General features: G+C 36.2%; 1 protein-coding gene across 1 annotated transcript in view; it reads left to right on the plus strand.

The window, feature by feature from the left end:
• EFL1 (elongation factor like GTPase 1) overlaps positions 1–24,451 on the plus strand; it is a 77,335-nt gene extending 52,884 nt beyond the window's left edge. The window contains exons 18-20 of the mRNA XM_054837234.1: positions 5,166–6,169; positions 11,713–11,897; positions 23,007–24,451. Coding sequence (XP_054693209.1) covers positions 5,166–6,169; positions 11,713–11,897; positions 23,007–23,195 — 1,378 coding nt within the window. The 3' untranslated portion in view covers positions 23,196–24,451. The remainder of the gene's footprint in view (positions 1–5,165; positions 6,170–11,712; positions 11,898–23,006) is intronic.
• The last annotated feature ends 294 nt before the right edge of the window (positions 24,452–24,745 follow it).

Genomic DNA, 24,745 nt, shown 5'->3' on the forward strand with positions numbered 1-24,745 from the left:
TTCTGTAGCTATAAAATTACCTGCAGTTGGTTAGAAGCCACTAGCTCATTACTTTCATACAATTTATACACCTTTTGGGCATTTTCTAGAAATGATAAATTGCAATAGGTTCAAGAGTCCAATTAAGAACGTAACGTACCATTTGTACAAAATAAAAACTGTGAGGGGAATCATGTCTGATAAATGAACTCTCAAAAATTAGAAAGCAACAAGACCAAAATTGTATGTTCACACTCTATCCTGTTCTTTGCTCTTCGCATTGATTTTTTTTTTAAATGTTAATCTCTTCTCTTACTCATGAGCAGTATTTTCTGCAAGTATAAATGCATACATTTAGTATCTTCTAATGTTTCTTCAAATGGTAGAACAATAGTTGTCTGAAACAGTTGTTTCCTATAACTTCATTTACTAAAAAACTTCTGATACTTCTGTCCTCATGCATTTACTGTCATTTTCTAAATCAAAAAGCAAACCTGATGATGGATGGTCAAATGTCTGTCTTACTGTGCTCATATTCATTCCAGTTAATATTAGACAGCAATCACTTATGGAAGTTAGACTGGATCACTTGTAAAATTGGATGTATGTTTTAATGGTTATCCTCATTACAGCTTAGTGCAACACATATTTACCGCTTTTAAAAACATAGTATTATTTATTGATACGCATCACTTGAATGTAACGTGTTAAATAGAGCAAAACTGGTTGTACCAGCTGCAGTTTGCATAGCAAGATGTATAAACACCTTTATTATTGGCATTGGTCAAAATTTGAAAAAGAAGAAAAAAAAAAGCTATGTGATGGGGAAATAGGGTTATAGTGAGCAGCTAGTAGCAGTCTTTATATTTAGATTCCTGACCTTTTCTTTTGTAAACATAATTTTGGCTTTTTTCTGAGTTGTCATATAATTTGGCTTTAACTGTAAACTGTCAGGAGTGACTATGTTGTGTCCCTTACTTGTATCCCTCAAGAAGACATTGTCAGTGTGCCAAACTACCAAAGCACATCAACACTTTGTGCTTGTAGCATCATGAGTAGAAAAAACAAACACCTGGGGGCAGAGGCTTGCAGGGCTCCTGCCATTGACCCACTTGAACTTGACACATGGTTCATGATGCCTTTTTTCTCACTTGTGTACCAGCTTCCAAAAGGAGTTGGGAACAAGTATGTTTACTAGCTCACACTCCTTCCAACCATCTCTGAGGACTTAGCGTATCTTAGCTGCCATCCCTTACATACTAGATCGTGGGATAAGAATTGTCCCTTATTTCTGTCCCTGTTCTGTGGAAGGGAAAGTGAAGATCCCTGTCTTGCACCATTCCTCTTGGATTCCATGTGAGCTCTGACAGTGGTAAACTTGCTTCAGTTAACGATTAAAATGTGGAGAGGTAAAGTTATGGGCTGAAATGGTAGTTATATTAGCTCTCTGTGTGTTTCTATACAAATGTTTAACTTTTACGTGCACATGGTTTGGAATAGCAAATACTCTTAAAATGTGACCCACGAGGTTTTCCCCAGAAATATTGGGAAAGGTTATTCAAAGTGCTTAAGTCACACTTAAAGTAGTGGGGCAGGATTCTGATCTGATCATCATCATTGTATCAACTGGGTTTTGAAGAGTTGCCATTTTTTGAATAATTACAGAAGTAATTACAGGAGGTTCTGCTGAGTTGAAACAACACTGAATTGTCTCTGTCAAGATTTTAATCAAACTTTTTCAAAGGCACGTATTTAATTTTAGCTTCCCCAGTGTGTATTTAGAAAATTATGTTCAAGTGATACTTATTGTCAAGATCTGAAGAGATATGGAAACAAATAAAAGATCAGTCATCCATGTTTATCTAAATGATTAACTGTGGATGTTCTGCTTAATTTCCCTAAATTTATTTTTATTTTTTCTTCCCAATTAGCTCTTTTTGAATAGAGTAATAAATTGGACCTTTTTACTTTGAAGATTTTCTGCATTTTACAATAGAAATTTTTAGAACTTTCTGTCCAAAGACTATTGCAAATACTAAGCATAAGGGGATTTGTTTCAGGATGAGAAAGAAGATGGTGGGGGTAGTGTGTGGGGTTTTTGTTTGTTTATTTAGTACAATATACAAGTGCATGAAAAACTGCAAAAAGGATAGATCTCCTGGTTTGGAGTCCCATGGAAATAAAACTTAAAATTGCATTTGCTTTTCCTCTGCAACTTTTTTCTTGCTGCCAAAATTTACCAGAACTTAGAAAATTTTGTTTACTCCTTTGGTTGTCATTTAATGAACTTACTTAGACCTTACTTAGAGTGATACACAACTCTGAACTTTGAGTCCGTCAGATAAATAAAATAAATCATTCTTCCTTTTTCCTTGTCATCACTCATAACATTTGATATGCCTAAAATGCTCCAGCTGACTTTAAAGCATCACTTTATATCATGAAACTGTTATAATAATGGTTATCAGTCCAAAGGATAAAATTATTTCTGTTAACTTAATGCTGGTTGCCTGAGTAAAGGAAGGCTTCACTTCCATTTCCTGCGTAATAACCCTAGCAGTTTTTATTAATGCTTAGTTGCAAGAAAAATCCAGACACAATCCTAGCTTGAGGTTTTTTTTCTTCAAGCTGCACTTTTCTTGGAGTTTAGACTAATAGCTTCTAAAATAATCTGGTTTAGAGCAATTTTTGATGCAATGAATTGGAGCTCATATGAAGGTTTAGTACAAAGTTTAATAAAAGTTTAATAAAGTTGCTTTAGAGCTCCTAGGTCCATGTAGTCCACAGCACAAAAGACAGAGCCTTTGGTTATTTCTCACGGCTCAAATTATATAGATTAAAACTGTTGAGTTCCTTTGTGCTGTGTTTACTTGGATATCAGTACCTATGATTTCAGGTGGCGGTAGTTGTGGTTGTTTTATTGCAGGCAGCTGTTCAGCTACTAGCTTTCAGCTGTAGGTACTACTAATTAGAACTGAGGCTTATAGCAGAGTGGTGGCTATTCTAAAACTGATTACAAGCAAAATATTTCAGCTTTAGAATGAGATAGAGCTGCAGTATGAGTGCTCCTGAATGCATTGTATTAGCCTCACAGATGTCCATGCAATCATGTAATTCATCCTTTAAGTCATGCATACTGCAATATGATTTTCATTAATTTTATTTTTGAATGTAAACTATAGCAGCATGAAAATAAATCTAACTGCTCCTCATTTACAAGGATTGGTGACTTATCCGTATCCAAACCCTAACTTTCTCTTTGTGTAATAAAATAGTTCTATATAAACATTCATTAGCAGGAATGTAGTATAAATAAAGGTAGGTAACATCTGGGCTTAAGTATTTTTATTTCCGACACAGGTTTTCTTCACTTTGTAGGGTATTTCCCAACTTAGTTTAAAATAAAAAAGAAAGCTTTTTAGGTTGTGTCTTTCAACTCTTAACCCAAAATAATTCCTTTAAAAATTGCTAGTATGCTTGCAAAGCAGACTATAAATTAGTTATAGTTAAACAGACTGAACTACATTGGTAAGATTTTTTCGTTTCTTTTAGCATGGAAAAATACCAAAATCTTCACCTACTGTGTCATACGCCATTTTACTTTGTGCTTTCTGTGGTCCTTTAAAGGCGAAGAGTGAATTTACCTTTTCTTAATTAGTCTAAAAATAAGATGAATCCACAGCATTAAAAATGTGTTTGTTTTCTTCTGTTAAGAAGTTTTATTATCTTTGAGAATCTTCCAATATAAACTCTTCTAACAAACTGAAAAGTGTTTAATGATCTGAAATAATAGGGTTTTCTGGTATAGAATTGATGGTTTAATTTTTGTCTGTAGTTAATGGTCAATTTATTTTAATGATCTCCCATAGTTTGTTTATGTTTTAATTTTGTATTAAGCTGTACTCACGTAAGTAACTTTATTTAAAAAAAAAAAATCAATTTTCTTTGAAGTGACTGTACAGTATAAAGCTACTTGGGATGTATGAGGGAGAGGGATTGTGTTTTGCTTTATAGCAGAGAAAAGGCTGCTATTACTGACAGGTCTATACATGAAATAATTATCTGGCATAATTCTATAACGAATGTGTCCATCTGGTGATAGTCAGGAGTAGCTATTTCACTTGAAATTTGTTCCCTTCCTCAAGCCAATTTAAAGGCATTCCAATGTAGGCAGTCATTGATTTCTACCTTCAGAACAGTGCTTTGTATATTTATATTCGTTACAAGATCAGAGTTCAGGATGATCCTTCAGGTTTGTAAGGAGAATGATGGTTAAGGCTTCCACTAGCTAATCACAATATAAGTCACTAGGGGCTTTTTTTATCCCTACATTAATCCTTCTTCTGCTTCTGTGTTGCAAGTGCTAGTTCCATGCACAGATTTGAGTCTGCTGAAACACAAGTATGAAGAAAATGGGAGTATCGGCTCTCCAAGCGCTCCTGGCTGCAGAGAGAGTATTTGATTTGAACCCACAAAATTTTAGAATCTTGTGGCTCCACACTCCTTTACAGGTGCCTGTTCAGCTTACCCAGTGCTTCATCTTTTCAGAGCATCTCACTGTAAAACAGCTGTGTACTCGTTCAAAAAGGGTGCCCATCTTGCTCAGTATCATGTCTCCAGCAGTGTGGCCTAGAGCAAATGTCTGGGGAACAGTAAAAGTAACCATAATGCTTTCCTGGGCCTTAATCATTTTCAGTTCAGGGCCTGTTGTGGTTTGGGTATGAGTTAATCCTGATCAGTCTTCCCCATGTCCCTCACAATTTTGTAGACCTCTGTTGTATCCTAGAAACATGTGAAAGCTACTTACACTTTCGTACCTTTGATCATCCTTATTCTCATTTTCTTCTAGTTCTGTTGTATCTTATTTGAGGAGAGAGAACAACAGCACATAGTTGCCAAGATCTGGGTGAACCAGAGATTTACATGGAGGCACAGCAATGTTTTTATTTTTTCAGTTCCTTTCCAAATCTTTCTGAAGACATAAGAGGCAATGCTTCTTTTTTGCAGTATATAGCGCTTTTAAGAGTTTGAGATTCAAGTGCATTATCTAGGAATCTGTGTTGCAAACAGATTGATTCATGAAGATATATGTTCCATGTTAACGCCATTTCCCTACCTCCTTCTGCCACCCCAAGTTTAAAAGTATTTTTTAAATTTTAAACTAATTTTTAAACCTTACTTTACAGGTTTGCAAAGGTACAGATTAGTGTATCAGCACCTATTATACCATTCCGAGAGACAATAACAAGACCTCCAAAAGTTGATATGGTGAATGAAGAAATAGGAAAACAGCAGAAAGTTGCTGTCATACACCAAACAAAAGAGGACCAAAATAAAATTCCTGAAGGAATTCAGGTTGATTCAGATGGGCTTGTTACAATATCTACTCCAAATAAGCAAGCTACTCTCAGCGTAAGAGCAATGCCACTTCCTGAGGAGGTAACTCGACTTCTTGAAGAAAACAGTGACTTAATTCGAACGATGGAGCAACTCAACACATCTCTGAATGAAGATAAAAAAACCCATGAGATAAATCAGAAGACTCTTGATAGGATCAAGGAATTCAAACAAAAGTTGGAGCAAAATCTGCAGGGAAGAAAGTGGAGAAATGCTGTTGATCAAATCTGGTCATTTGGACCACGGAAGTGTGGGCCTAATATTTTGTTATATAATTTTGAGGGCTATAAAAGGTCTGTGTGGCAGTGCCTTGGGAATGCTGTGAAAGAAGTGAGTAAATACAGAGACTTTGACAACAGCATAGTAAGTGGATTTCAGCTGGCTACACTTTCAGGTCCCATGTGTGAAGAACCCCTCATGGGTGTTTGTTTTACAGTAGAAAGATGGGAAATAAATAAATTTGGAGAGATGCTGTCAACTAGTAATCAGGATTCAGGGGAATGTGATGCCATAGAAGTTAAACAAAATGAAGATACTATTCTAACAAGCAGTTGCACTGATGAAGTTAGCAGTGTGAATGAACACCAGGACAGCAGTCAAAGCATTCCAAAATCACCTGAGAAAAACTGTAAACACAAAGGAGAAGTTTTACTTGCAGATTGTTATGGTCCCTTCTCTGGACAACTGATTGCCACCATGAAGGAAGCTTGTCGTTATGCTTTGCAAGCAAAACCACAGAGGCTTATGGCAGCAATGTACACATGTGAAATTATGGCTACTGCAGAAGTTTTAGGTAAGACAGACACAATAAACCTTTGTCAAGAATTTTCTTTCTGAGTTCTAAGGTGAGATTTTATAAATTAGACTGAATCAGAAATTATAACTTGATTAAAAGTTCTTTCAGAAGTTTTTTATAGTTCTCCAGTAGATTTGTAGAATGACTCTCTGATGCCTGTAGTATTTAGACTATTGTGAATGAAAATGTAGAATTCTTCTTGCTTATATGAAACATGCACAAATAACAATGCTACGCTTTTTTGGAAGTGCAAGATACGAAATGTCAATATTGTGCCTCATAATTAAGCATTAATTCCATGAAGAATTGAGGAAACGTATGCTGTTTGTAAAATCAGTGCAGAATCTGTTAATGCCATTTCAAGATGCTTTAGGTTAATGTAATAATCAATATAGAAGCAAAATCTGGAAACAGAGAGAATCTTGAATTATTGTTACAGTCCAGTTGGTAGGGGTTTTTTTTTTAGCAGCGTCTGTATACTTGTGGTATGCAAGTTGCTTGCTTTGCAATCCCAGTGCACACCAAATTTGTGTCACTTATATTACCTTTACACTTACTTAAACTTGTTTCTATGGCCTACTTATAATACCTCTTAACTTACCCTAATATTTGTTTTCCATAGGAGTTGCTTGCACGCTGAATCTGATCCAATGCACCAAGATTTTCTTTAAAACTCACTTCCATTGCATTTAAGCTATCAGCAAATTTACTTTGACTGTACTACTCATGACAGAAATTATAGTATAATCCCACATACAGTAATTAAAGATTTGGTTATTTGTTGTAAAAATTTCAGCTGTTATGCACACAAGCATAATGATAGCAGCAATACAAAACAAATTGGTCTGAAGAGCAAAACTTAGAATTGTATGTAGTGAAAAGAAATGCCTTTGAAAGAGTAATTGTTTTGTACAGATGCATGATCCTGTTCTTTTCTTTAGTAGGCCTGAAAAAGGTGTCCTGTGTTAAGCTTATTAGCACATTACCTTAAGCTACCATTTACTATGACATAGAACTTCTGCATTTTTGAACAATCTTTAATTATTTTTTAACATGTCAGAAAGCCTATGAAAATTAGACTTTGTAGTCTTACACATCACTGCTCCAGGAGCACGTTAGCACAATACTTCTGAATCTCTACATCAAACTATAAGCAAGATACTAATTTTCAAGCAACAAAACCACTGTATAAATTTGCTGTTTCTGAAAATGCCCACTACCGAAAAAGCACAGTTCATAGAATCAGAGTGGTTTGGGTTAGAAGGGACCTTAAAGATCATCTAGTTCCAAACCCCCCCACCATGGGCAGGGACACCCTCCACTAGACCACGTTGCCCAAAGTCCCATCCAATCTGGCCTTGAACACTTCCAGGGATGGGGCATCCACAACTTCTCTGGGCAACCTGGACTTGCTCCAACAGGTCCATGTCTGTCTTGTACTGGGAACCCCAGAGCTGGGCGCAGTATCCCTGGTGGGATCTTATGAGAGCAGAGTAGAGGGCAAGAATGAAGAATCCCCTCCCTCAACCTGCTCGCCACGCTGCTTTTGATGCAGCCCAGGACATGGTTGACACTCTGGGCTGTGAGCGTGCATTGACAGCTCACGTTGAGCCTATTGTCCACCAACAGCTCCAGTCCTTCCCCTCGGCACTGCTTTCAATCTATTCTCTGCCCAGCCTGTAGTTGTGCTTGGGATGGCCCCAACCCACGTGCAGGACCTTGCACTTGGCCTTGTTGAACTTCATGCGGTTTGCACAGACCCATCTCTCAAGCTTGTCAAGGTCCCTCTGGACAGCATCCCTTCCCTCCAGCATGTCAACCACACCAGACAGCTTGGTATCATCGGCAAACTTGCTGAGGGTGCGCTCAGTCCCACTGCCCATGTTGTCAACAAAGATGTTAAACAGCGCCGGTCCCAGTACTGACCCCTGAGGAACACCACTTGTCACTGGTCTCCACTTGGACATCAAGCTGTTGACCGCAACTCTTTGAGTGTGAACATCCAACCAGTTCCTTATCCATGATTGTTTATAGTGATGTAATTAACGTGCATTGGCTCATCAGTTGTACCATAAAACCAAATGGAAACATGGTTTTCTAATGCCTTTTTTTTTTTAATGAGTGTAATTTAGGACTTGGAGATGCAAGCAAATTAGTCCAGTCTAATGAATGTGAGTTGGGTGGTAATAACCTTGGACATGTACTTACTTCATTACAAATTAATGGATTTAATTTTTATTATGGAAGTTTAAGCTAATAAATTGCATCCTTAGTAGGGGAAGTGAAGAACATGCATGCTGTCCTTAAGACTTGGCAGTTAACGTGATAAACAACTGGCTTCTGTAACTTTAATTCTTTCAGTTGGTTTTCCATATATTGATAGCCAATTGAGTTTAATATATCTTCATATTATTTGCTTCTTTCTAAGATGTTAGCTTCTGAGGAAGCTAGTTCTTTTATGTTCGTTGTCTCAGTATATAAAGCTTTTTCCATCAGACTTTTCTGACAATGAAAATAAACAGAACTGAAGCTGAGGAGAGGAGTAGGGAGAGGAACACAGAAATGTGTTGCAAGCTTGTACGTGTCCAGCGTAACGGGTCTTGGGTTTAGACTTGGATCCTGCATACACCTAGTGATTCCCAGTAGGTTGTACTTTGAGCATCTCTTTTCTACAGTTGATTTGCTACAATAATCCATTTTTACACACTCTTGCTTTATGGAAGTTCTATGTAAACTCCCAAAAGCTGAAGAATGTTCTGAACTAGTATCGCATGTTTAATTATTATTAGGATTTGCCTATTGATGTTCCTACCTTTTGAGCTCTTCTTGCCTTCTCTCTTTTGTATTCTCAAGACTGAAAGCTAGACTGTCTTTTCATTGTGCTGATGTCAGTGAAACTTAGTTGGGAAGGGACTTTACTAGACCTTCTTGTAGCTTTTGGTTTTGATTTTTGATGTTTTTTTAAAATAAAGTTACCAAAATTTTAAATCACAGCATTTTAGGGGCAGTTCATATCAATTCATAGTATTATCTCTGGCTCAGTTGTGTAAGTGAAAACATGCAGAATCCAAAACAGAAGAGCAGCTCCTCCTTCCCTGTTTGCTAAGTTTATAGTGACGTCTAGGCTCTTGTCAGTGGTGATCCTGTTGGCCTTCCACAGTATTTCTTTCCAGTATGAAGCTTATTTTTTTTTAGTGTGCAGGGAATACCGAAATTGTTTTGCATTTTCACTTGACGTGCTGAGTATCGTGAACAGGACTTGAATATTTTAAGGAGTCTGTTATGCACAGACTTACTCTGTATGTTGGTATCATGTTTTCAGAATGACTGTTTTTACTATTTTGAATAGGAAGATCTTACAGTATTTCTCAGTGATTCATGCTGCTAAATCCATTCAACTAATTATTGTAGAGGTAGAACCAGTGTTTCTTCAGTATACTGCAGACTGCCCATAGTGGTAAAACTGAAGACCTTGCGTAGCTTTTTTCTGATAACATTAACTGAGACAATACTCCAGAATGCTTGGTTGAAATACATGTAGCTAGAAACCATTTAGTAAGCTATAAATTGTCTTCTGGCTTTTATGTTTTCAGAGAATAATCTTCAGTGAATTATGGCCATAAAATATGTGCATCTAAAGTGCTTTGTGATAAATGTTACCTTACTTATCTCATTAATATGCATGCAGTTTTCTAAGTCCTACTTAAAACAATTAGCAAAATAAATATTGTTAATTCTAACATTAATAACCCATAAAGTGGTTTTGAACTTACTTGTTTTAACAAATGGTTTTAATATATACTGTGGTATGTATGCAGTATATGTACAGCGACCATGATGTGATGCTTTTTTGCAATGTGTATGTTTAAGCCTACATTTTAAAGCAATTACTGAATTGTGAGCTGTGCTGTGATATGACCCTTTCATATCTGAGAATTTTCTGGACTCACTGAAATTTCCATAGACCTGAAATTGCTTAGTTTTGTTAACAAAGGCATGGCAAACTCAGTGACTTATCTTCAGAATGCCTTAATCCTTTTGTGGTTTTAAATATAGAATCTTAAGTATTTCCTCAATTTCTTCATGAGCAATAAGAAGATTATTGTGCATAGTAAAGGTGAAGCTCAGTCAGAGGAAGAGAGAGGAGGTCCTGGTAAGGGCACGAGCAGATAAAATTATCAGTGATGGTAGAAAGAACCCACATTTTATTGGAGAACTATAAACTCTGAAATGGCTGGTGCTGAACTGATGCTTCATTACCTGCATCGGACAGGAAGATTTAACTGTACTAGCTGTGTGCTTGTGCTGAATTTCCTGAACAAGAACCAGATTCTGTATTTAAAAAACAAAGGCAAATAAACCCACTCCAACATTTCCTCTGGTATCCCACAAAAGGTTTACAGTATATACGCAGATCAATGTACGTGGCTATAGTATTTAATGATATTGTTCTGTCAAGTCAGAAGAGGTGGCCTGTATTATGAAATAATGTATATTTCTAATTATTTCCAGCAAGAGTCAGTTTTGCCCAGCTGTTTAAAAGGTAGCAATACGCATTCATGTTTTTTCAGTGCAATGTAATATAATATGTAAAATATATTAATATATAATGTAAAATATTTGAACCTTTTAGAAATTGATATAAACTTGTTCTTCACTACAAGGTACTTTTAAAGTTAATTTCTACATCTAATACTAACTATTCACATTTGTAAACAAAGGCATTCCTAAAACATTTTTTTCAGTGCATAGGTTTTCTTGTGTTTTTATTATCTTGATCAACACAAATGTATTTGTTAGTTTTTGTCTGTAGAATACTTAGCCCATAAGTTTACAAAAACATTTTAAAAAATTAACCTAATGCCTATGGTAAAGTCGAACATGGGTGTTTTCACAGCTACTTTCATGATATATGCACTGTATTTCAAGGCAGTGAATATTAATTTGGGAAAGAAAAATAAAAATTATCCATGACTAACTTAAGGCTGAATTAATTTAAAAACTAATTGAACACATTAAACATAATAAATATGTATTACTTCAGATAAACAAGTTTTCTGTGATTAGAATAGCACTTGCAGTATCTGGGACAAGTACCATATAGGGATATGGTGATCCAAACAAACTTGTAGCTAAGATATGATTCCTGATACACAGTAATATTTCTTAGTGATGTTTCTCAAATATTTGGTTGTAAGAAATAAAGCAAGTTAGGCACATAATCTGGCAAACTGCCTTTTAAAAAATAGCCATATGATTGTATAAAATGCACCTAGTGCAAGCGTTATTTAGATCCGTGCTGTAGTAATAATTTATTAAATGTTACTCGTATGGTTCTGCACATTGTACTGGCAGAATATGTTGTTTGTTTGAATTTAATTGGGTTCCCTTAATTGAGCCACTTACAGGGAAGAATTTTAGCCAAAGAGATTATGTATTTTACTTAATGCTGAAGTTTCCAAAATAAATATTTATGTTTTTCTCTTCATGATGCAGAATATAAGTTTATTGGTAAGCTCATAAAAATTATGTCATTGCAGGTCGTGTGTATGCTGTCTTGTCCAAAAGAGAAGGCAGAGTGTTACAAGAGGAGATGAAAGAGGGGACGGATGTGTTTATTATTAAGGCAGTCCTGCCAGTAGCAGAAAGCTTTGGTTTTGCTGATGAAATCAGGAAGAGAACTAGTGGCCTGGCCAGTCCGCAGCTGGTGTTCAGCCACTGGGAGGTAAAAATATCTATTCACTCCATCTGTTTTGGTGATCTATTTCTTGTAGATGTGGCAGACTGGGATAATAAGCGGAAAAGGTTAAGTTTTGGTCAAGACATTTGATTAATTTCTTTTTTAAATGAAGAGGGGAAAAATGTAGCTTTATATTAGTCTTACTTGCTTTTATAGATGGGCTGTTCAAAAATGTATTTATATTTTGTTGGATGGGATGCTTTTTTATTTCAATAGGAAGTAAGTCCTTCACAAATGAAACTGATTCTTCATAAATGTGTTTTCTTGAATTTTATGTGCCTTTTTTAATGAGTTCTCTGGTAAACCTGTTTGGGAAGTGGGGGGAAAAAAATCCATAAAACCCCCCAATAAATAGAAGATGTATCAACAAATCTGATGCATATGAAAGTTAACCTTTTAGGGGTTAGCAGACACATAGTTATTTTTGTCCTTATATATTCCAAGTCAACATACATTTTCATCCTTGAAGGCAAAGGGAATGGATTTCATTCTTTTAAAATTAACTCTGGTGACAGTAAGTGGAGGTGTCCTCAAAATCATTCCATTTGGTCATCTTTGTCACTTAAATGAAGAGGTGAAAGTGAAGGTGTAAAGGAAATACACAAGTGGGAAAGCCAGTAAGGAGTGTCATCGGCTGAGAGCGCACTTTATTTTGTTCCTGTGATGTGGATAGTAGATATTCAAGGAGAAATATAAAAAGCTGTAAATCAGAGTTCCTCGTTCAAGACAAACAAACCTGCATCATAAGGCTTCTTGGAACGCTCCACTGAAGGAGCTAAAAATTGGTTCAAGGGCAAGAATCAGTGGGTATAAGCTTTTCACAGTAAAATAACTAAAGTCTGGAGTTTTCTGTTTGGGTTTGTTTGTTTGTTCTTTTTTAGTCAGGTATTCCTTTATTTGGTGTTAGGACCGTAGAAACTTTTGTAAATGGATTAGAAAGTCTTTTTTGTTTGTTTTTGTTTCATCTTCTGATTTATTTTGTGACCTCCAATGCCAGGTCTCTGAGTACAAACAACTACAGATTTTTGAGGTCAGTAATACTGTAATACTCCATGCAGTTGCCAGCTATGATCCGTTTACCACTGTTTATCTCCAGAGTATGCTGATTTTTCACATGGTGTGGCTTCTTCTTCATTTCCTGTGGCTAAATTGTCATAATAGGTAGTATCTATTAAATACTTCACTAGCAGTATTTATTAGTAATTTTATAACTGCCTCAGGAATTTTATGTGGATGCTAATGGAAAAGGAGGATCTCTGCAAACCAGCCGAATCATGTGCTATCAAAAGAGTTGGGAATCCTTGAAACAGTACACTTGGAAAAGTACTGCCACCTGGCAAATCTGTTGGTGGGGAGGGATAGGGATGGAGGTTTTTTTTGTCACATTGAAAGTCATGCTCACATATTTTCGTGACAAAATAAGCCTTTTACTAAGCTATTAGCAATGTTGGCTCTGCAGCGATGGCAGAGCGAGTGCGTGCAACTCTCACATCATCAGCAGAATTGCTAAATAAATACAATTTTCAGAATCCCTAGTGGTGGTATGACAGAGAAGCCAGAAAAAATGGTTTTGTGTCTCAGATCACATGAGTAATTTGTAGAGCTTTTCTCATTTTTTTTTCTGTGTTCTGCTAAAAACAAAACAAAACCCCCAAATAAATAAAAAATCCTATCAGGTTGCATCAGGTATTAGGCATGACTTTGACATTGCTACATTACTGATGAATTATGATAGTATAGGTATATACATGATAAACAACAACATTTTATTTGAATCCCAATTATTTAATGTATCATCGTGTAAGATAATATGATGTGAACTCTGTCATCTTATACTATTTTTTCCTTAGTGCTAAGAATGGAAAGGGAGTATGGTAGTTACTTGGTTTTGTTTTGCATTTCCTATGTGTATGGTTGCTGCTTTAATTGCGTGCTATCCAAACCCTTCCATGGCATTCTGAATTAATTCTGTATTACTGGGTTTTTTTTTCAGTGTGCTCAGCTCATTAGCTGAGTAGCTGGGACATGTATTTCTCTACATTAGATTCCTTCTAACATGTTGTTATCCCCATTTTACAGATAGTGAAACAGATGCTTTTTGGTATTTTTAAACTTTTAAACACTTAATCTCATGGAAATCACATGCATAACGTATGTTTTAAAGAAATGTGGTTTGAATTCATTTTTTTATTATTATTCTTATTTCATTAATATGATTTGTAGACTATAAACACAGGAAGGTCAATGATAGAGCCTACATTTAAATTAAGCCATTTTGGTCTCTATGGAAATGAAATTACCATTTTTTTTTCTTCAGTTAATGAATGTATTTTGTGTAGTTCAGCCCCTGGGGCTGGAGCAATACACATATCGAGATCTGTCTTGTCAAATACTCCTTTTTTTATTCATTTCTTATGTCATGCTTACACAATTTATTCCTGCCTGTAGAGGATGGCACCAAATAACCATTAATGGGAGCTTTCAGTTTGATCCCAGTTTAAACAATTTAATTTTAAATGTTTGTCAGGTATTTTCCCGTTTGATATCCCTAGATGAATGTTAAGTGTATTGGGTTTACTTGGCTATCTTTTCTTAGATTTCAGTATAAACTTTCTTCTGAATTCTTAGTTTAAAATATTTAACTTTGGGATAATATTGAATTAATAATATACCTGTAATTAGTGTATGTTTTCGCCTGAGCCTGTTTCCTTTGTTCTGTCTTGATTCTTTGCAGCTATATCTTTCTCTCAGTCATGTCATTTTATCTTAATCATAAGGTTCTTTGAACAAGAAGATATTTGTGATTGCACAATGCTTAGAATAATGGAGCTCTAATCCCATTTGGGAAATCTGTGTTACAGTACAAAAATAATGCCTGTGGCTCTATTCAGATGCTGATTGAATTCTCAGCAAGTGCAGAAATTGTCTAAGACATCTACTAGTTGTAAAGTTGTGAAATGTATAGTATTCCTGATAACCTGCATATTTTAAATTGTGTAATGATTGGTTATTAGACACTTTTATTCTTGGGGGGCGTGGCCAAACTGTGAACACATTTAATCCACGTTCTTTTTCAGTATCCCTTCTAAGTAGAATAGTGTCTAGAATGTGCTTTAGGGTTCTAGAGAAAGGTAAGAGAAGGACTCCATGTAATAAGTGGTAAGAATATGAGGCATCCTGAATCTGGAAGTTTCACATTCTGAATTTTAATTCATTCCTTTCGAATTGTAAGTCATTTTACAACTCGGAATATGAGGGCTTAATATAGAAGCTGCTGGATGAGCTTGTTAGGCCTGCATTAAACACGAAGCAGACTAAGGTAATGAGAGAGACTCTAAATCTGTGAATCTATACTAGGTTTGAATTGTAACTTTACCTACATCATTGTGCCAGTCACAGTTTAGGTGTATAAATGAGTTCTAGGAGTAACCCGGAACCTTTCAAATATGAAAAGTTCATTGTATTGGCCAGGACATCTGAAGCTAATTAAAATAGTAAATAAAAGTGGTAGTGGTGTGGCTTTTATCTTCCCTCTCAATACATGTTTCTTAAGTAATAGAAATGCAACAGTAGAGCCACACATCTCCTTTTTTCTTTCCAATTCCTGAATTGTTTGTAGCTACTGTCTGAAGTCAAGGCTAAAGCTCAGCTGTCACTAATTGAGACACAAACAAGGACAATGCTCTTGAGCCAAAATAAACTTTGTATTAATATATTTTTATAACCAAATATGTAAATGTACATTATTACAGTATTTATTGGAAGACAAGTTCTCATATCTGACTTCTGGTGTTTTAAGGCCTTGGCTGTCCCCTTTATATATTGTGAATGGGATCTCTGAATTATGAAATACTTTTGGATGCTTGTTTTACTTGTAGGGAATCTACACTCCTAATACATCTCTCTAGGTTAAACCTCTAACGTTTGACTGCAAGTTCTTCCATATTTCTTTAAACCTCCTGTCTCTGAGAGAAAACTAAAAGTTATGAGTCTGATACTTTGTTTGATTTTTGAAGCTTTTGCAAGGTGGCTATGGATATGAAATAAATTAACTTATCTGTTGGGCTTATAACTTCCATCTCTCTCCCTTTCTCTTGTTGGTTTTTTGGGGTTTTTTTGTGGGTTTTTTTTCCCCCCGGTTGTATTTTTGCTAAACCTTGTAATTTACAATCAAGAGCTGTTGAGAGAAAATACTTCTAAGGAATACAGAGAGAAATAAAATCAGGAGGTTTTTTTCAAGTTAACTATGAAGAGAGCAATCTGTTTTCACGCTTTCTTTTAAATGCCTGTATAAAACCAGATATAATAATCTTGAGAAGAAGATATATTGTGTTTATTTGTCTGATACATAAGTTGATCTGTAGTGATGCAAAATGGCAGCCTTCTGTGAAGCCAAGATTTGACTACAAGGTAGTCAAACAATTGGTAAAAAGGGAGGCCGAAAATTAGTAGTTGTTGTTGTTGTTTTTTTTCTTTCAAGATGTGGTATAGAGATTGGCTATTTATAGAATAGGCGAGCTGGTACACAAAGTATTTGGTACAATGTGAAAGTTTGTGTTTTAACAAAATAACTGTGACTTACTATTTTGAGAACACTTATGTGTAGGTAATTCTGTAAACTTCTTAGCATATTGTAGATATTTCTCCTCCCACCCTCTGCCGCTTAATCCTCATCCCCAGCATGATGTTTTGTGGAAGTGTCTCAGGTGCTCAGCACTTCCCACAGTCACTCAGTACTCCTGAACAGGACAGGAGGTGATAACCTGCTTTCCCCTGTGATGGAATGGGTGCAGCAAAACGGAGGATCTGAATCTGCAGAGAGAATATTCTCTTCCTTTCTGAACAGGAAGCATTTGGGGCCTGTAAAGACAGAGGAATAAGATACCTGTTATGAAAGGGTTTTTTACTGAATAAACCCAGTAAAACCCAATAGTTGGTTAAATAACAGCCAAGAAAAGACACAAACATGTAGAATCTTTCCTTGGGATTTTAAGTTGTGGTTCCTTTCAAGGACAGGCTGAGATCCTGGCTGCTTTGAAAGGAGAACGGCAAAATTAGTAATAAGTTTTTACCTATTCTTCAATTGTATATTGTTGAGCGTAAGTATTTTGACACTGTAGTACAGGGATCACTTACAGGTTATGGCAGCTCCCAGTCATATGTTTTACCTGGGGTTGATGGAAAGCAACTGTGGATGTGGAGATTGCTTTTGAAATAGCCAAATGCCATCTTGCAACACCACTCTAGAATCTATATTTTCTTTCACATGGAAGTAAGGAATGACTTGGAAAACTACCTGTCCATACAGGCGCTAGCATGGTAGGTGTTAGGCAGTAGCACGCTGCTACACTGCACGCACTGCTTTCCTGGCTCTGTAGCTGCTTGGGTCAAATACAGGAATTAGCCAGTCACTTGGGTACCCCTGCGTTACGCTGCGTGTGATACTCAAGGGCTAGCTTACTGAGATAACGGTCTTTCTGGATCGGAGGTCACAGGAGGAGTGTAGTCAAGAAATCAGCCTCTATCCACTTTTGAGATTGTCATCTCCTTCCTGTCCCTGTTCCACATCCCAGAAGTGTACAAGGCGCTTTTTAGAGCCCACCCCAGTCCACCTGACCTCATTCTTACCGGTGTTCTCTGTTCTGGAAGCACGCTGCCAGTATCCAAACGAGTCTTGCCACCATTTAGTTATGCTCAATGCAGAAACACTTTTACAGCATTACCCAGAATATTACAGAGAACCCAGCAGATAACAGTTTTTCAAGGTCACATTTCACATAAACCTCTACAAAGTTCTGTCATTTCACCTGAAAGGTAGAGGTAATTTCCATTTGACAGGGCGGCTTTGGACATCTAAGACATGCATATCAGCTGTACCCTTTTAGTTGCATAGTCTATGTCATCACTAGGTGATGGACACCATTTGAACTGTGAATGTTCTTCAGGTATCTTTCTAGCATCAGTTTTTCTAAGGCAGAAAGGATTCTAATACAATGAAGCCTGTATCATCTTTGAAATTGTGCATAATAGTTCTTTTGAAATTTTTTTTTGAAAAACAACTTCTGGCATAATGTTTTTCCTGGCATGCTAAGGGCTGCTTGTGGTAGTGCCCAATCACACTGAATTTAGCGGTTCTTGGGATTTCTTATTAAGCAGTTCACAAAGGCCATAATGTTGCTTGCTGGTCTTAAAATCTTCATCAGACAGTGTAAGACTGCTTTCTATTCATGGTCCAACTAAAGCATTTTCCACACTGATGATATTTCGCTGAAAAGAAATTTTCTGTCCTGGCAGTAAGGACCAGTAGGGGAAATGCTACTAGGAACATGGCTGTGTTCCCAGATCTGCCTGACCTTTTGGATGAACTAGGCAGATCCCTTCTGTTTGCTTTTGATGCTTCTCTCAACCTTGTTTTGCATAATTAGGCTGCCTTAGGCAGAGACTGTTTCATACCATCATTTTGTGAAATACACTAGACAATGGGACCCAGATCACTGTTGGAGCCATCTGGGTGCCACTGAAATGCAAATAATAAATCATCCTCAAATTAAGGCTTAAAATTCCAAGTCCCCTTGAACTGGAAGTGATCTGTTCTAACTCAAATGTTATTGAAAAGTTTGATTAGCTTACATAATCATTTGCAGAATTTAGTGTACACTGTATTGTCTTTCAGTATTAACATAGTACTTTTGTAGTATTTGTATTTTTATGGATTAATTATTACAGGTGTTCAGATTATGTCTCTGATAAAGATATAGGCATTTATTGTTTGAATAATTAATGTGTAGGTTGTTAGGCTAAAAGAAAGTGACAGCTGTTTTGCCTATGCTACTCTGCATGCTGTTACTAAACAAGTCTTATGAGACTTCATTGTTTGGGTGTGTTGGTTTGAATAGTTGTGATATTTAATGAAACATCTTGCTTTAGAATTCCTTTTTCTCGAGATTACCCTTGCACTTACAGTATTCGAAGTAATCTATTCACTTCTTTTGAAATACCTAATCCCAGCTGACTTCATTATAAACAGTGTTTTATTTATACCTAGAGTGGGCTCCTAGTTCTGCAGTGAGCTGTGGAACTCACTCTTCAGTGTGTATTTGACTGGGTTTTTTTCTTTGCTTTTAAGTATAATGGAATTCTAGTGATTTGCTTATAGTCATGCTTTAAACAAATTATATCACCCAAGACTTTTATAAAGTAGATCAATGAAGATATTGTTAAGCAATACTATTAAGGAACATTTCCATCGCTAAGAATTGCATTTGCAAGAACAGATTTAAGAATTGTATCAGCTGCTGTGCACTAATTCATTTTACTGTGTTGTATTTTATATGGCTGCATTTAGACAAAATACTTGTTCTCTAATAGAGTAAATGCTAGTCCACTAGCCACTACACAACCTTGATTCACTTTTAAAAAGAAACTGTTTTCAGAAGAGCCTTGCAGATGTAGTGTAGAAATAATTGGTTTTGTTAACTGGGAAGCAGTAGCTGTCTTGTTGCTTTGTTGTGCATACTTTGGAGGAGTAATCATGTGTTTGTTCTCGGCTGTTTGCAGTTAAGGCTGCTGTTGTCCCCATCAGATTATTCTGGTGTTGAATAATAAATAAGCATAGTACAGTGGCTAGTTTATGCTGTTATGAAGAAAAATTCCCAAGTCCTAGCAAAAGTTCCTGAAGAAAAGATATGCTGAATTTTCTAGTTATCAAATTACACGCAGTATGGTGATATTTTAAAATAGACTTTACCATAATGCTAACAATACCATCACGACATTGGTTTTACAGTGTCTTTCTCCTAATACTGGTTCCTCTTGATATCTTTTGTCTGTTATACTTGGGGTATAAACAATTTGGCTGTGATAATTTTCTTGTCACCCCTGCTCAGTGTTTCCCAGACACACATGGCACACAGGCAGAATGAGGGAAAGGCAGACTAAAGACCTTTGATAGGTTAACTGAATTTGTTGAGTTGCTTGAAGGTTTTTCAGCTGTGAAAGGCATATTATTTTGAATTTCCAGTTCTGTTTTAATTGAATTTTTTGTTTACAAGTGTAACTTTTTGAAAAAGCGCAGTTAAGATGCTGTCACATTTCTCTTTTAAAAATGAATCTTAGGCTGTATGTTTTAGTTTTGTACTGAAAAATTAGTATGTGGAAACATCGAAATAATTTTAAATGAAAAGTGACATGCAACATAGAATAAATAACATTTGTGGGTATCTTTTTTGCTTTGGTTCTGTGGATCTTCCAGGATCCACAGTAAATGCCCTCTGTTAAATGGCTACATCATCTTTGAGAAGGATTGGTCCACTTAAAATCTAATTAATCATTTAGGACTTTATCCAGACAAAAACTCAATTTCTGTCACAGATTCCACAGTCATCCCTATGCGGTTCCCATGAATACAAACAATAGCTCAGGGGCTAAAAAGCCTCTCAGCTCTGATTCCAGGAAACCCAGACTCACCATTCTGACAGCTACTATTGTAAGCAAATTGATGACAATGCTTTTGGAGCATTATACGGAAACGTTTTTTTCCTTTTGCTTGCTTGCACTGTATTAACAGAGTGTGGGGAATGATGGATGCCACCTGCTCTGTGCATTTGCTTTGATTCATTAATATGATGTGAATAGAAGATACAGTCTAGTCTGTGCCCTCATCTTTACTTACAGAACTTTTTTAAAAGAAAACTTTCTACTCTTTTTGTGTCGCTGTGTCAGTGACACGTCTATGTAGTTATATTACGGTAATGTTAACATGGCTATTTGCTGACTTCTTAAAGGGCGATGCACAACGGATGCCCCAGGTCCCAGCTGACTCAGTAGATCTGGCTCTTTCTCATTACTTACTGTGGTGTGGTAATACAAATAGCATGTTCTAATTAATCTAATCTTTTACAGTGTGTCTGCACTGCTAGGCATGATCCTGTAACAGAAATTTTCAGATGCCACCATAACTCGCTCTAGAAGAAATATGTAGCGCCTGAATTGTTTGAGGTTGAGAAGCAAAGCTAGCTCCTGAGGTGACTTTTGAAACCTAGTTTATGTCTCTTTACAATGCTGCTCTGCATCATGTAGCAGTACAAGGTTCACTCAGGATTCTGTAGCCCCGTGCTGCAATAAGTTTGCAAGTTTACTCTTGCTAGCTACTGAATACTAAATGCTACGTAGTACATACTATGTACATTTGAGCCTTCTGTTATGTCAACTTTCCTGAGAACTAGAGATACCTGCTCAAGGCATAAAGAATTATCAGTGTAAGAAGTATCCAGTGCAAAACTTTAGTTAATATTAGTAGAAGCCGTCTTTCATATATTATTGAAAGAGCCAGTCAGTCAAACTTGCGAATTTTCTTAAGCATCTGTCACTTTGTATCCAAATATTTACAGGTAGATTAAATCTGTAAGTTCAATTTTGTATACTTTTCACTCCTCTGTTTGTATTCATTCTTCAAGAACCACTGCTTCACTGTCGCTCTCTGAGGATGACCTCTCGGTGTTAGATTTCTTGCTAATGTAAAAAAACCGTCATCAAAGGGGATAGTAACAGCCTTTTAAATTACCATAGTTTGTAGCTGTATAACCTTCCTCAGCAGTGCAGTCTGGAGCAAATCCATTGAGCATGCATCACCTTTTCTTATTTATGTGTTCTGGGACTTTTCATTTGTTCAGCTCTTTAGGCAGAGCATGAATGGGGGAAGTCCCTGGTGTTTTTCCATCATTAGCATGTTCAGGATGAACATCACTACAGCTTCAGCATGTCAACTTGCACTTTTTACCCAAAAGTTGGAAAAACCCCAGTAGTCTTCACTGCCCCTTTTCTTTATTTCTAATGCATAAAATAATGGTAAAACTTTGAAGTGAGCACCATTCATTTTTTTAATTGATGTAAACTGTCAAGGAATCGCCTTTAAATTTTTAGGCACTGGTTGTAAGGCCCTATACAAGACATCAGAATGGGTATGACTTGGGCAGATTCTTCTGTGGTTAGACAGTCCTTACTGTTATGTTAATAATAAATCTAGAAACATTTGGAAAGCTAAGTTTCATACTGTTTATTTCTGAGCTCTGCTTGCTTTTGGTTTTCAGCCAGCCAACCCTATGCATAGTCGTTTCCCACCTAAATCATTGAGATTTGATGTTACTTTCAGCAGGAGTAATATTCCATTAATTTACCAGGACTATGTATATACTTAACTGTAACAAAGTAGAACTATCTTTGTTGGTTTAGGGGCTTAACATATTATTTTGCAGGTTTTAACCTACAATGTTGCCTAATACAAAATAACTCTGCTGTAGTTATTTTCCTAACTCCCCATAAAGTGTAATTTGTGTGACTGTGTTAGGTGTTATTTAAGATTGAGGTATTCAATTAGGATTAAATGTGTAACTGAAGCTTTGAGATATTTTGCTTAGTTTGAAATATCATATGGCAATTAAAAGTATTTATCAGAAGAAAATGTTTATAACACTAGAAAAGATAACTACGTCTTTGGCATACTGTCTATGGTAGTCTGAGAAGTGTGTGATGTATAGGATGAACTGGGGATAAAGACACATCCAGTTATTCTCTGATCGTGTTAGATCTGAAATCTCTTCTAGAGGAGGCCCCCTGAGATATTAAGCTTCAAGAACAGCTCAACTAAATATGTTAGCACCAGAAACAATGGTTTTTAAACCATCTGTCCAACTCAGAGGGATTGAAGAACATAGGGGACCGAAATGAGCAGAAGCCTTCAGTTCTTCTAAATTCTGATAAAATCATAGTGAGATAATATTCTAAATAAGGAATTCCTTCTTGAAAACTGACAATTTTCTGAATGTTATTTGGCATTGTTTGCTGACTGCCAATTAAATTTGCTTTAAAAAAAATTTGTATGCAGATAAATGCAACTGAATTTGAAAAGCTATTGTGGGCTTCTTATGGCAAATGCTACATAGTGTATCTTAACTCTTGTTTTCTGCTTAAATAACTAATTGCACACTTTCCAGAAAACTCTATCTGCTCTACTTTCATATTGCTGTACTTCAGAGACTGATTATCTGAAATGTACTAATAAACCTTTGTACTACTTTTTTGTTTTTATTTTTATAGATCATTTCAAGTGACCCATTCTGGGTGCCAACCACTGAGGAAGAATATTTGCACTTTGGGGAAAAGGCAGACTCAGAGAACCAGGCCCGCAAGTACATGAATGCAGTAAGAAAGCGAAAGGGACTTTATGTAGAAGAAAAAATTGTGGAGCATGCTGAAAAGCAAAGAACTCTCAGTAGAAATAAGTAGCTGTGTCTGCTTCCTTTCTCTCCTGACTCAGTTAAGTGCGGGTGGATTATTTTCTATGCAGCACATTCAAAATTTCATCTGGACTTTGTTCTTTGACACCACTTTTCTTACATGCCATAATGTCTGTGGCTTATGTTTTAATAAACTTAAGCCTTTCCAACTTTTATACAGAGAAAATAGTTTATTTAAATAAAATATAGGCATATTCATTGCAATTGGTCTCAATTTTTGGAAGTTACTGCCCTATTGAACTTTCTGTCACAGGATTAGGGACTCCTAATTTAATTTGTTTCTTTCTGATTTATCAGATGTAATTACAGTTAGAGCTGGTTAGCTAGTTTCTTGCAAATAAACTATGCACTGAATTTAGCTCCTTAATGTTTTTGACTCTGGTTTTTAAATTTATTTTAATTTCTGTAATGTATTTGTTACTCACCAGTACTTTCTGTAGTTACCTATATGCATATAGATGTAAGCCTGTTAGGAGTTTTTAAACTATTTGTTTTACTCTGTTCCTCATGTAAGCAATCATCTAATGTATCTTCTTTAAATCAGAGGGCAAAAATAGCACATGTGGAAGACTAAGCACTGCAAACCAAGCAAGATTTGTCTTTTTCCTTCCTTGGAACACATCTTACTAAAAAGTTCGTATCATTATCCTAAGGTGGGAGCTGTCATCTCTGAACTAGGCACTCTGCCAATCCTGTGTGGGTGTTCACAGCCTCTTGCAGAAATTTCTACCTATTCAGCCCATTGTCTTGAATTCAGTGAAGGGAAACACTTGCAAAAATATATAAAATGTCCTGCCGTTTGCAGGTGTCTAGGATGCAGAAGACTCCAAAATGATTCAGACCAAGACTAACAGGGGAAAAAAGTCCTCAGAGGGCATGAGTTTTAGTTAAGAGAAATGGCAACCTTGGATAGAAGAGGAGAAGCATGATGCAGGAATTATCTTCTCATTTGACTGCTTAGGTTTGTAAAAGGAAAGGACAAGAATTCTAGAAGGTTAAGACTGAATAAATAGGTGCCCTTGAAGAATTTCTGACATTTAGTTAAATGAATGGGAAGTAAGTCCTTAAATCTTGTGCCAACTGACTTTTTGCTACCTCGTGTCTTTGCTAATTGCAAAGAGTTCTAAGTAACTGTGCAAACAGGTTGTCTTTTTCTATCCAGAATATAACCATTTCTTTAATTTGTGATTGCCTTGTACTCCCTTAGCAGCTACTTGGTCTTTCTGAATAAACGTTCTCTGTGTGTCAATTAATGCAGCAGCAGAAGTTACTCCTATCAGTTTTGCTTCTTACGGGAAAGAAAACTGTTACTTGTTTCACAAGTAGAATGATTTTGAACGCTTAACTTTTATTTTAAGTAGCAACCTTTTCTTTCCCAGCTTGTTTGCTTTCATTATGGAAATGTTTCCTTTTAAGATTGTATTTATCAATTATTTAAGCACATGAAATATTTGCCTTGCTTAGAAGGTTGTTCCATAAATTGCTGTTGTTTTGCAAGGAGTGTCTGCACAGCAGCCCTATTAGAGCTTGTACAAACAT

This window comes from Grus americana, chromosome 10 (assembly GCF_028858705.1).
Source record: "Grus americana isolate bGruAme1 chromosome 10, bGruAme1.mat, whole genome shotgun sequence".
In the NCBI taxonomy this organism is placed as follows: domain Eukaryota; kingdom Metazoa; phylum Chordata; class Aves; order Gruiformes; family Gruidae; genus Grus; species Grus americana.